Source organism: Heliangelus exortis, chromosome 2 (assembly GCF_036169615.1).
Source record: "Heliangelus exortis chromosome 2, bHelExo1.hap1, whole genome shotgun sequence".
Taxonomy (NCBI): domain Eukaryota; kingdom Metazoa; phylum Chordata; class Aves; order Apodiformes; family Trochilidae; genus Heliangelus; species Heliangelus exortis.
In genome coordinates, this window is record NC_092423.1 from 10,626,542 (window position 1) to 10,641,005 (window position 14,464).

At 35.6% G+C, this 14,464-nt stretch overlaps 1 protein-coding gene across 4 annotated transcripts in view; it reads right to left on the reverse strand.

Moving 5' to 3' along the window:
* Positions 1-14,464, reverse strand: part of ESYT2 (extended synaptotagmin 2) — a 75,043-nt gene that overhangs the window by 20,464 nt on the left and 40,115 nt on the right. For all 4 annotated transcript variants that reach the window (XM_071734757.1, XM_071734756.1, XM_071734755.1 and 1 more), the window contains exons 7-13: positions 10,830-10,885; positions 5,764-5,884; positions 4,964-5,140; positions 4,459-4,541; positions 3,823-3,871; positions 3,118-3,207; positions 2,482-2,577 (exon numbers count right to left, since the gene is read on the reverse strand). In XM_071734757.1, coding sequence (XP_071590858.1) covers positions 2,482-2,577; positions 3,118-3,207; positions 3,823-3,871; positions 4,459-4,541; positions 4,964-5,140; positions 5,764-5,884; positions 10,830-10,885 — 672 coding nt within the window. The remainder of the gene's footprint in view (positions 1-2,481; positions 2,578-3,117; positions 3,208-3,822; positions 3,872-4,458; positions 4,542-4,963; positions 5,141-5,763; positions 5,885-10,829; positions 10,886-14,464) is intronic.

The window sequence follows — 14,464 nt, forward strand, 5'->3', positions numbered from 1 at the left end:
CTGAAACACCAACTTTCTACACTGCTTCTATTTCATTGCAAATATGTTTCAGATAAATCATCCTCTGTCTCAGAAACCTACAACTTTTATGCAGCTTGGCTAATGCCATAATCTAAATGTACCAGTGATAAGCATTAATTTAAGAAATCCATCTGGAAGGTAATAAAAAGTACTTACTAGAAAGAATTTCAGCTGTAATATTAAAGCTGTGGACAAATGTCTTCATTGTAATGTCAGTGTAACTTCAACAAACTTCATTCTCTTGGAACTTTATGTTGCCCATAAATACAAGCAATCCAAAAGAGTGATTAATTTTTCTATTAACTACATGATCCCTATCAATGTTTATGAACACAGCATGGGAATCCGGAAGACTTTCATGTTTAATCTTGAAAATGTTGTTCCATTTAGAATCAAATAGACATTAAAAAGCTGTAGTTGCTATAATTCACTGCAGTTTGTCTAGCAGCTTTATGATTTTTATTACATAAGCATTGTCTTCAAGAATTTATTGGAACCTTTTCAGTTCTCCTGCATGAATAAGTCTTCCCACAAAACTTTTCCCACCATCTAACTGGTAAGCCTTTTTGTGTTTGGTTTGGCCAACTTGAATTTAACACAGTATTTTATTATTTTATTGTGACCTTGTAAATGGAATTTTCAAGTGTTCAATGTGTTCTATCATATTCTTTACAACACATTTCAGGAAAGAAATTGACTTGAATTTAAATATTGAGTCATTTGCAGCAACTGCTTTTCTGGGCTGATAGAGCAAGTAAAAAAAAGAGGGTTAAACAGGTCTCACACTAAGACCAGCTTTATTCTCTACCCACCCAGGAAGTATTGTACTGTAGACAAAACATCAGACACAGTAAGAAGAAATTTGTGATTCTGTTCCCAAATTTCCTAACTGGTCAGATTTGTGTAAGGACCTTCCCTTTTCTGTGTCCTAGAGATTAGAGATTAAAAGCACTGATTAAGACACTGAAGTTTAAATACTGCCCTCAAAGTAGGTAGAAGTCAAGACTTGCAGCCTAACCTTTCCGAAGGAGGGAGACAATGTTACACAACTTTTGTTTAAAATCAGAAGGGAAAAAACATTAAACTTACAAAAAAGCCTTTGAGTACTTGCCGGATAAGCTAACCTAATATTGAGAAGCAGAGATGTATAGAAAAATAATGGAAATTGTGGATGAGAGAACTTTAAACTATTTCTTTTAAGTAACAGACTTTAGTGTATTTTAACAAATATACTGAACTTGCAACAGCTTGAGTAAAATTCAGTAGTCAAGTAAGAAAATATAGAAATGGGTTTAATTTATTCTAGTGCACAAAAAAGACTGTAAATAAACGTTTTCTGTGTGTTGAAGTGTTCTGAAGGTGGTCTCCAGCACACCATCATTCTATTTTATTCCTGTGTAAGGACCTTCCCTGTGCTAGTGTAATTCTCTTTCTGCAAACTTGCAGAGTTCCCCTGAATTCAATACAGAAAAATGTTAAAAAGATTGGACTTCCAAACAAGCTATATCCTTCTAGCTTCTAGAATAAGCTAAAAATATTTCTTCCAAACACTATTCTATACAGGCTGGAGCAGACATGAAATCAGTAGTCAGTGATGGAAATTTTTCAGATTACTAAGGTTTCCTTCCTTACCACTCAGATGCAATATTTTAAAGTACATTTGAATAAATAAATTTGCAAAATGAAAATATGTGAGGCTTCAAAACTTTATTCTCCAATTAGTATTTTAGTCATCACTTCCAGAATTCCTCATCTAAGACCAATGCTGAAAAGCATGAAATATGTTTCACATATCTATTTTTGGTAGGGTTCATCACTGCTATCAGTTACAACCAGGAACAGTACTTTGCTAATTTGAAGCAAACCACGAGGCAGTCTCTGTTTGTCATAAACAATCTGTTTCACAGTCCTGTATTATAATCCAAATAATGACAGAACTATCAATTTTTTTTTTGTTCATGTTCTGCACAAGCAAAGAAACAATATTCTATATGACAACCTGACAGAAAATCTGCATCAACTGCACACTATAAATTTCATGATAAGGACTTCAGTAACTTCATATCTACTACAGACACCCTAAACCAAAGCAAGCAAGTTTATCTGAACTCAAGGAAGCAGGCCTTTTCCCACTGAGTTCCTTAAAATTCCTCATGCTAATTGTGTACTATTTATGGAAAGCACTGTGTAATAAAAACATGCAGACTTTCAAGTCCAGGAAAGGAGCATTCTTTAGAGAAAAATCACACTGATTAAAGTGTTATGTTTCATTAAATATGTACCTACAATACTATGCTACTAGAAATGTGGACCTTACATTACATGTTTTGAAATGAGAGAAAGTACATAAAACATGGCATAATGTGTGTTAGTGAAGCAGTGTGCCATTCTACCAAGCAAGACATGCTGAAGTACACAAGAGAACCATGGCAAAAGGGTACCCATCAGAATATGACTTACGGGAAGGTTTCTTGCTGAGTCCAAATAGAGAATAAGTAAAGCAGAAGACAGCCCATCATTGGCTTGGTCTTTATCAGCTCTAATGCTTGTTAGCACCTAAACCAAAAAGATATTGTAAGCTTTTCTAAAAATCAAACAAAAAATTTTCCAAAATGCAGATATTCACAAAGGAACACTAAAAAGCACAGAAGTAAGTTTTTAAGATTCAATATTGATATTTCAAGCCATTCCTAATGGAAATTTCCACTCCATTTCCTAATTTTTTTTCTGGACTGGACAGATCATAAATAAAGCAAAATATGAAATATTGTATCCAGGCTAATTAAATTTTAGCTGTTATTCTTAAACCATTACAGTAACAGAAGAGAAAAACAAGCATTTTAAAATCCAGTGCCACTAGAGTACATTGACAGTTATGGCTGTTTTGAGATTTCTAAATAATAACCAGCTTGGAATAAAGCTAAAGGCTTATCCAAATTTGCAACAGTTAAGAGAATTAAATTATTAAAATATTAAAAAGACAAACAACAACACAACCAACAACAAAACAAAAAAAAAACCAAACCAACAAACCAACAGACAAACAAAAAATCCAAACCAAGAAAAAAATCCCATAACAATTAATTCCTTCAATACCTTGTCTAGATTTTCAGCAGTGGGCATCAATGTGAGCCATTCCAGTTTTAAATGCAATTTTCCTTTGGACACTTCATCCAAAGTAAACCACTAGAAGTTAAAAAAAATCATGTGACACCAAACATGGAAATATTATTGCAACTGGGACATTTAGGAAATTATAAACTCTACTGGAAATCTTGTAGAACAGAAAGCTGCATAATCTGAAAAGATCTGGTTCACAGCTTAAAATATCCTATTTTGTGCTAAATATTACAAAACCAAATAACTAAAACAGTCACACAAACCTCTATGTTAGATAGTAAAAGCACTTTTAAAATACCAAGTGAATTCTTCAAGAACAAAGATGTTCTGGAATAACACCTGCATAAAATTTCTCTGAACTCTTTAACATAAAGGGTAAAAGTTAGTCTGGTAAGGCTTGCAGTAGCTAAACAGGGCAGTTGACTGTACTGCAAGAAACACCTCTCATTAAATACATATTATTTTTCTTTTGCATACTTGTAAACTTAAAACCCCAAGGAAGAAAAATGGCATTACTCTTCAGATTTTGCCAGTTCAGATATCCCTTAAACCACTGTGCTGATCACCAAGAGACCTTTCCTACAGCATTAAGCTTATTCATGAACATACAGAAATTATTGCCAGGAAAAAAACAGAAGAACAAAGTGGGGTTTTTAAAACCAAAACTTACTGAACATTTACCTCATCTAGAAGACGCTCCTTTTCAACTTCAATTAAATCTATAATCAAACTAGAAAAAAGGAAAAATAAACAATCAGTATTTTAACCATCAAGCAAAAAGTCTATTAGAGAAGTCACATCCCACCCTGTGCTTGCTGAGTATCCAGGCTTCCACTGAGATCAAAACCAGCTGAATACTACTCTTTCAGCCCCTAAGAGATGAAGAAGTAGGGAATGAGATGGCAGAGCAAAGATTAAAGCAGGATAACAGAAAATCTGCCTATATTAGAGCCCATTCCACAGCTACAAGAACAACTGGAACAATATGGCTCACATATGTATGACCAAACTCTAAAAACAGTGACCACATCCAAACTACAAAGTTGAAATAGCCCTGGACATGTGCTATGACTGAATTCATGCTTTGGTGTTACTTCCCACTACCTGAACATGTACCAGAGAACCTATCAAAAATTAAACAGGGCAGACAACTGCATGCCAGTGCCTGAGCATCTGTCATGGCTTTTTTATATTATTAGCATAATTTTTAAAAGCAAATTAACTTGTAGACCTATAGCAGCAATAAAATGGGGGAAAAAAATACAGCAAAGTATTTAATCTCTTTTCAATACCTACAAACATCTCCATAACACATACCTTCCCAGGAAGTCATCTTTATCTGGATCTTCATCAAAGAGCTCAATCTCTAGCTCCTGTCCTGGATGTTCATATACTAAGGCCTGGAAGTACAGTTAAGATAGCACAGTTAATATTAAAACTATCTAGCTTTGTTAAATGGCACAGTAACAGTAAAATACTGAATTGCAGTGCCTTTGTGTATTAAAGCATATCAACAAGCAACTGCTTCAAATTAATGAGCAAGTATAAGAGTTTTTCAGATGTGATCTGCTCATATTAGCTTTAAGAGACTGGACCATTTTTCACAATTACTGATGCTTAGTGCAGACAAAAAAAAAAAAAAGTATATACACCAATGAAAATTTTTCATAAGTTTTCATTAGAAAATTTTAATTTAGGCTTTTAGAAGGAGACACCAAGAAGCTCCTCCAGGAAGTCCCCACAGTCTTTTTTTTTTTTAACAAAAGAAACTTTAGAAGACAACTTCACAGAACACAAAACAAGGTGTTTTCATTGGTTATACCTCATATACTTCATTCCATTTGGGATTGAGATTTTCTTTGATGACCTTGCTTTGGAAAATCTGGTTGCCCAAACGGATGATTCCATAAGGATCTGACTTTCCTTTGACAATCCCTTTTAGGTAAGTATCTTTCCCCTCCAAGTCCTGAGCTTCAATAAAATGTATCCTCAGAACACCCTGAAAAAGGAAAAGATGAGTTCATGTAGTAATCTGAAAGCCTCCCTGTCATCACAGTTTATGCAATATATGTTTTACAATTTCCACTGTGATTTTTTTTAACATGAAACTTAGTTTGGACACACTGTAAATGAAGGGATATCAATAATGTGTACTCAGATTCCTGAAAAGAGAAACTGCCATCAACAATCAGAAACATATCAGCTATATCAAGAAATGCCATGCTACTGGAAGTCAGTAGCAATAAACAGTAACAACTTTCAAGGTGAGAGTAGTAACCATATTTTACCATTATAACACATGCACTACTTAATTTTTAGTCTATACAGTTAAGCTATATTTTAGCCAGTAAGATGTTTAAGATTAAGCCAAAAAAACAAACCAAACCAAACCAAAAAACCCAACCCAAACCAAACAAACAAATTTGTGGCAGTATTATGAAACATTGACTCCACAGAAATTATTCATAAACTAAATTAATCAAGTGACAGGATTCACAGTGACTTCTACTACTGCAGCAACTGTATTTAGAAATTCACATGGATGTGCATATCTTTAACAGTTACTACTAAAGAAAAAACTGAAAGCATTAACACTGAAAGTATTAATAGGAACCTGCTTACCTTTGGTATAGGAAACCGCAGCTGAGCAATCTGCACTTCACTGACAAGGGGGACTGTAATTCTATTTGGAAGGACCAGGTAGTTGGATATTATATCCAATATTATTGTATCTGACAAGCCACTGTTGAAGAGAATAATCCTCAGTTACTTCACGAGAATTAAACATGTAATATCCACTAATATACTTCTTTTGCTGCTGAACAACCTAAACGATGATAATATTTGACTTCGGGGCAGAGGGTGGGAGTAGAACATACATGGGTTTTAGACACTTTTTTAAAATGAAAGGTTCTTGCCAAAACGGCCACCAGGTGGAAGCAGCTGACACTGAATAGCAGAAACCACAGAGATAAATTCCTTTCCACAGCCCCGTGCCCCCCCTCCCCCTCTTCCCCGCCTTTTCAAGCCACCCAGGGTAAAAGGCTCTTGCATAACTTTCCTTGCCTGCATTGCATTTACTGAAACAGATGTTAACTGTTAATCTACTTTTGTGTTTCAATAATGATTTAACTGTCCTTAGAAGTTTGGCTAACTGTTCATGTATTGTTATGAAGCAAGTTGTCTGCTTGTGCTGGGAGGACCATCATTTTAAAACACAAACACAAAGAAAACACACTCCTGGCCCAGTAAAATATAGCCTGGAGAAGCAAAACAGGTTTTGTTCTGACAAAAAGGGAGTGGCAGTACAATCACATTGGTTATGAATCATTTAAAAAACCCAACCCCACACCCCTTGCAAACAAAGAAAAAGAAAAGTTTGCCTAAGCTCCAAGTTCACTCAGTTTGGGTCTGAACAGACAAATCAGGATGCTGCTGCCAGACCACCACTGGTTACAAACACTGCCTGCACTGGCAAAACTGCTGCAGAACTGGAGTGGTTTAATTCTTGACTGTGAGAGTAGTGAGACACTGGAACAGGCTGCCCAGGGATGCTGTGGATGCCCCCTTCCCCAGCAGTGTTCAAGACCAGGTTGGATGGGGCTTGGACCAACCCAGCCTAGTGGGAGGTGTTGCATGCAGGGGGGTTGGAAGTAGGTGATCTTTAAGACCCCCAGCAACCCCAACCATTCTATGATTCCATGGATTCCCCATGGAAGACAAGTATCCAGGAAGAGTTTAAGGGTATGTACAAAGTTTAATAAAGAAAATGGTAAAAATAGAGATGACTTCTCCTAAATACACTTCATGATTTTTCTTTCACATGAAATAAAAACGCATGTAATGTTTGATTACTTGGAACATTTTTCAGATGAGGCACTTATATGTTCATCTTGGGAGGTTTTTTTTTTAAGATTTAATCTGCAATTGAGAGTTGCTTTGACTCCACGTATTTATAAAAACACAAAACCTCCAGTGAAATGTAGTATTCATTACCCTTTAAGCTGGGGAGAATATTTCATGGTGAGCAATAAATATATTATGGCTGATATGTGTAACAGAATTAACCCATTAAACACAATCTGACCCAGTTCAAATCTACACTCATCTTTAACACCAGAGATTTTCAACCTGTATAGTTTGCATCCCCTTGGCTGCCCACTTCCACTATAATCCATTTAATCCAAATGAACTGTGGTACATGATAGAACACAGCTGACACTTAAATGACAACAGGAACAGAAGAAACTCAGATCAAGTATCAGTATCAAGATCAATGCTCTAGGCAGACCTCATCTACTTTCTGGAAGAACCAACATTGGACATTGTCAGGATATTGCTCAGAGGAAAAGTTTCCTTCTATTATAGTTAATTCTCTTGTGTTCTAAGGAGGAGTCTTCTCTTCCTTCCTTGCAAAGCTTATCAAATCAGATTTAGAAAGATTTTCCTCCTACATCTACACTAAACGCTACAGCTTCATATTTTCAGTAATTCTTAACTACTAGAAAAAAAGAATTGTTATCTGAAAATAAGTAGCTTCTTTTAATCATTACTGTAACATGTTGCTTTTCAAACTTTTTCTGTTGTTTTGCTAAGTACCAAGTTTTCAACTTGTGTATCCTATGCTTTCTCTAAAATCAGTCAACAAAAATAGAACCCATTATTTTGTCAGAGTTGACTTAAAAAATTAAGATAAACATTTCTAACAGTTTTAACATAAAAAAGGAAAAAAACCAAAAAACTGAAGCGATGGCAAGATAAGCAACAATCACACTTTTCAAAATACAAGTCGGACAATAAATCTCCAATAGAGGGGCTTACTTTGTTCTTACTTTTGTTTGTGTCCCTACCTGGCAAGAAGAGAAAGCTCTGCCTTTATGCTCAGTAAAGCACATGCCTTAATGAGCTTTATTACTAGATAATTACTAAAGAAACTGACCTAGGTCAGAGACAGCAAACAAATGGTGCAAGAGAAGCAATGCTACCAAAGCTGCCTTGGAAGAGGGTTTATCATCATGTTCTTCTCTAGTATTTAATTACAATCACATAACCTAGACTAGACTAGAAAATGGTTCAGGGATTGATTAATGTTCAAATGGAGATACAATAGATCTTCCTTTTAAAAGACAAAGAACCAGCCTGAAGAACAACAGAGCCCAAATCACTTTGAGGATTTTCAGTCCTTTATACTAGGACTAAAGCCCAACTCTGGGATTCCAAAGGTCAGTCTCACAATTCCCTCCCAGCATAAATGCTTGAATTTCACTAAAACACCTGAGAAATTAATATGAAAAAACCAAACAGCACTAATTGAATTTCACAGACTTTTACGCAGAGAAACTGCACTCATAGAAAGCAGTGCATAGTCTAAAAGCAGGAAGTTGAAAAGAATACTAAGCAATAAATCAAGTAAATTCTGGAAAAATGTGTAAAAAAACACTGAAGCTGATCTAAACCAAACACTAGCCAATTGGAATGCTAAGTAGTCTTCACAGATACAAGGCAAGATGATAATATTTTTTATTATTTTATTACTTAGACTAAGAGGTCTCATCTATGGAAAAGAGAGACAAATCACTCATCAGAGAAAAGTGTATCAATTAAAACCCCAATGTTGATGTATCCTTAATAAACAGCTTAAGACCATAAAACTCTAAATCCATTAATTTTTTAATTCACAGAACTGAGAGAAGTGTGAAATGCTTCAGATAGCTTATTATAATAAACTTCTAAAGCTCCATTTCATTGAAGAAAAATATTTGGCAATTACAGTACAACTGAGTAATTGCCAAATATTTTTCTTTGTCCTGCTCCCTAGCTCTACTCAACTTCCAGTAACAGAACAAGTACTAATGCATTTTTCCTGCATTGTTTTATTCATACTGCAGAGACAGAACATCTCTAGATGCAAAAAAATATTTTTTACTATGTCTCAAGCAGCAACCACAACAGAATTCATCCTCCCACCATCTACATCCCCTCGTGACACCACCTGATTCTTCTCACAGCCTGGCCCCTCCTCACATAGAGGTTTTAATTCCTCTCCTCTCTAAATTATACCAGTGAGGGAACACAAATTACTTCTGCAGCTTTCTCCATGTGGAGCCATATACGAGGAGCAATTGTTGCTGTTAACAGCTGACAATGAAGCTTCCAGCAGCAAAAGCAAAAATTCACTTAGCAGAAGACATTTGCAGAGTACACATAATTAGCTTAGTGTGCAGCCAGAAGTGGTAGGACAAAAAAGGTAACTGCTGTCAGCAATCTCTTGTTTATCATCATGTAGAACAACTACAAGATATCAAACAATTTAACAAAAAAAAAAAAAACCAAGAAAACAAAGAAAACCCCACAATCTATACAGATAAGAAAAACAAATAGAGCCCTGAAGAAAGCTCTTGGCAAGCAGAGCATGAGTCACCACAGTTACAGTTACTATAGAAACTATACCACATCTAGATGGCACCATTCTATGTGTGTGTGGCCAAGCTTGGTTGCTCTGGAAACCATAAACTTGAGATACTTAAGGAGACTGTGTTTATATTTGAGGTTTTGTAGTATGATATGAATCTCAGAAGCCTAGTAAGCTTAAGTATGTCAAAAGGGAATTACTCAGGAGCTGTATTTTGGAAGCCATTTTCTCACTCATCAAGAAAACCTCTTCCCTTAGAGACAATTTTAAGCAGGGTTGAAACATAAGCAATTCTTGCAGCCATTAACCTACTTAATGCAAGTTCTAATTTCAGACAGTTCAACTGGGACTCCATGCAACCACTTCACTTGTCTAAGCAAAGCCAAAACAGCTTCAGTCACAAAACTGAGTACTAAATGATTAATTTGATACCTATATTCAAACTCCCGTTTTTAAACACAATAATTCCGGAGTCTGACAACTCTTTTGAGTATTGCACCCAGTAAAAATACTAATCACAAAACCCAAGCATGTATCAGATCCACCATTATCCCCTTAGCCATTGTCTCTACTAAAAAGCCCTTGGGTAACTCTTAAACTATTAAAACTCAATAATTATAATAATATTAATGAATTTAACCTCATCAGGATTGCAATTATTCAAAGCAGCTTCATTTCCTCCTCTGCTTTTTTCTGAGGTTTTTATCATGTATTATTTTTAAAAGCTATGCATAAGCCAAGCATTTCTTCTAGCTCTATATAGTTTCTATTTTTGATACTCCATTTGATCTTCACATAATAAACTGAACACTTCTTAAGAAGTACTTGAGAAGACCACAAAGTTTATTTAATTTGATTACTGTCATAAGGAATTTCTAACTACCTTTACACGAGGAGCTAGAGATGTATCAGCCTACAAAGCCATGAGCCAAGATGTTGTGAGCCTACTGGCATGAAAAATAAGGATCTTTCTGCTGGCAGATAGGAAACTCGTAAGATTCTCAAAATCTGGAAGAATACTAAGACAATATTAAGAATACTAAGAAAAGAAGATTTAAAATATTTTTAACATGAGCTATTAGATATACTTTTGATGTACCTTCCCTGGTAGTGAAATCATTACTGCTGTATATTGAGCAATTTTGTATCATCCTAAATTAAGAGATAACTGCTCAGAGTCATTAAATCTAAAATTATTTAGTTTGTGGTGTTCAGATTTTCTGGGATTTATTGTCATGGAGGAATACATATTTACAAATGCTTTACATATACTCACTTCAGTCCTGGAACATCCAGAAGATTGGTCAGTCCAGTCCAGTTAATTTCCAAAAGCTGTAAATTACAGACAAAAGGTGAAGGAGGGTGAGAAGGAAAAAAACAAAAACAAAACAAAACTTAAGCAACTCAGAAATTTAGAACTCACAACATTGTAGAAATGTAGCAATCTCTTCATTACCTTTCATGCATACATATAAATACATACATGTACACCCCAATACACACATGAACATAGTCCTTACTACATACAACCAGTATCAAATGAAATCTCCTTTTTCCTAGAGAAAATTTTTCATATTCACCATAGACCTGTTATAGATGAACAGTCACCAACATGGATTTGCAAAGTATATTAAGATAGTAAAGAATCCCGTTTGAGACCAGGAAAAAAGCAGATGTGGAAGACACGATCAAGAGAAAAAATGAAGGATTTGGTTTAAGAAGGTGAGAGGAGGATGCTGACCATGAGCTTGTAAACACAGATAAGGCTATTTTCAGATACAAAGACACAAATTCATTCTATCATTCATGCAATAAGGAAGAAAGGTATCATCAGGGTATCAAAGTGAGATAAATCCTCAGAAATAACTTGTCTAAGTCATTGCTAGATCATACATACTTTCTTCATTAAAAATCTTTACAGAATATTTGACATACAAATTCTGCAATGGTTCTTATTCTTTTCTAGGGTTTGCCAGCATGAACAACTGATTTCTCATTTTAAAATCCTATATGCTTCTAATTTTAAATAACAAAATAACAGCATTAGGTTTCTTATCACCCTTCTTATTGAAAGCTTTCTATTAATTGTATAGAAGTTAAAGGTATATAAGCAATTAGTAATTCCAAACTCACCCAACAACCACCATATTTCCAAAATCAAGTAACCCAGTTTAGGAATAACTGCATGAACAAAGTTAGAAGAATTCTGAGGCTCCTTAGCTAGGAAACTAATTGTGGTGGTCCAATTCAAAGCTAAAGCAAAACAACAAATCTCTACAAGAACATACACAGCATCTTTACACAAAGAGGCAAGAATAATTACCTCTACATTAATTTTCTATTAAAAAGCCCAGCATGTGGGATTTTTTTTTTATAAGGGATTTATTAGTAGTTTAATTAATGATTTCCTTTGTGAATATTTTGACCAAGATAACACATAATACTTTTACATACACAAGAAGCACTGTTACTTAATATGCTTTTGTAATGGTGGCAAAATATTTAAAACACCTGTGTATGAAGCACCTAGAATACCAGTAGAAAAAAACAATGCAGCAGAAAAATCATTATCCTGTCAATGGAAAGGGTAGTAAGATGTAATAACTGATTATTCCACCACAAAAATCAAGATGTATCATGGTATGCACTGCCAGCTATGTGCATTACTCACTGCATGAGCCAGCAGCATGCCCTTGCCAACAAGAGGTATAAGTAATGGTACCCTGGGCTGGGTTTGTCAAAGCACTGCCAGCAGTGATGAGGAAAACTTTCCCTCCCCTCTGCTCAGCACTGGAGAGGCCACATCTGGAGTGCTGTGTCCAGCTGTGGGGGGAGAAAGTCCAGCAAGGGGCCATGAGGATGATAAAGCAACTGGAACACCTCTCCTTTGAGGAAAGGCTGAGAGGTGGGACTGTTTAACCCAGAGAAGAGAAAGCTCAGGGGAGATCTTCTAAATGTCTACAAATACCTGAAGGAAGGGTGCAAACCCCCCGGAGCCATCTCTTTTCAGTGGTACCCAGTAACAGCACCAGAGGCAATGAGCACAAACCAAAAGGAAGGAGAAAACACTTTTTTACTGTGAGAGTGACTGAGCACTGGTTGCCCAGAGAGGTTGAGGAGTTTCCACTTTTGGACACATTCAAAAGCCACCTGGACATGGTGCTGGCCAGCCTGCCCTAGGTGGCCCTGGTTGAGCAACAGGGTTAAACTTGATGACTTGCAGTGGTCCCTGCCAGCCTCAACTGTTCTTCAAGCCTGTGAAAATACTATGATAGCAAAATATTTGGTCCCATTCAGGGAGTAAGATTATTGTCTTTCTAACTATGCCATTCAGCAAAGTGAATAAATCTACAGACTTAAATGAATACTTTAAGTTTAGCACCTTCTCTACTGATACCCATTCAGAAAGTTGCTCAAAGATTTTCCTTCACCTTCTTTTATTAGAAGATACACTCCAGTATCTCTGCCTAGGCAGGAGAGAAAAAGAAACAGAGACACCTCCAATATGGGCATCTAAACTCCAGTGGATGACCAAGAAGCTTTCTATCTCCATCAACCTAAAGGAGTTCAGTGGAGATCTGCTATATTTCAACACTTAGAAGATCAATGCATTTAGAAAAAAAACAAAAATTTTTATGTATCATTAAAGTTTGTTTTCTGCTTCTAAATGCAATTCTCTAAACCCTTCTGGATATTCATGTTTCCCAGACTTTGAAAGAGTGAATGTAAGTCAAAACAATCACTCCTTCTGTCATTACAGCATCAGACAGAAGTGCTGTCTGAATGACAATTAAACTTCATGGTTTTGTTCTATTCAATTTTCTTATTTCTCATAATTTTACATTGTGTGGGCTAAAATACAGTAATCAATAGAAACAAATTAACATTATAAGGAAAGATATTCTCCAAATAAAATAGCTCTAGAAACCAGATTGCAGGAATAGATGGAAACAGATTTTAAAAAATAAGTTCTGTGATAAAATTCCCATCATCACTTACCACACTGTTATGTGTTTATACATATGCACACACACACACACACACACACACTGAAAGTACAGCCAGTACATATGAGTTTCCCACACTTCTAAAAACACTGATTTTTAGAACATGCTTTTGAGAGACTTAGGGTCTTGGGCTCACTGTCCAACATTTAACAAGAAGTCATACACGAAAGTTCAACACACATTAGGAGAACTGTTTTGTAATAAACATTTTCAGCAAGGGAATGTACAATGAAGAACTGGGCTGGAAAAGCCCTTCTTGAGGTAGCTGGGAGGCTCAATGTGCTAAGGTTCATCCATTGAATGCTAGCAAGGCTAAGTTACCAGTAATACCTTCCTGAAGTGAGCAAGATCTCACCTAAAACTCATATGATACACTGAACAGTCTTTCTTCTTATTTTTAAGTGTGATGATTTAATAAATCCTTTATTCCCTTTTACATTATTCATAGGCAAATCAGAAGGCAAACAAACACCATAAACATTTCAAAAAGCCACTATCCTAAGGTTTTCATATCTGCATACCATATTTACATACTGATATTTTCAGAATAAATAGCAAATGAGAAAATATTTGCATTTCCTTTTAATTTTTTTTTTATGCTTTATCTATATTGCACACAGCTGTCAGCATAGCCCAGTGCCATCTCCTAAACAGACTTAACCAAATTACATGAACAGAGCAACACAATGCATGTTGAAATCTGGCACTGAGAAACATATCCTACACTAGACTGAAACATTTACCATGGTGATTTCTGTGGTAACTGCCACAACCCCAAAAAATCCCAAAGAACAACTTACTAGATACCACTAAGAACAGAAAGATTTTTAATTTATGTGACCGAAAATCATTTCAAAAGGTTACAGCTCAGCATACGAAACACATTCAGGGCCTATGGTACAAC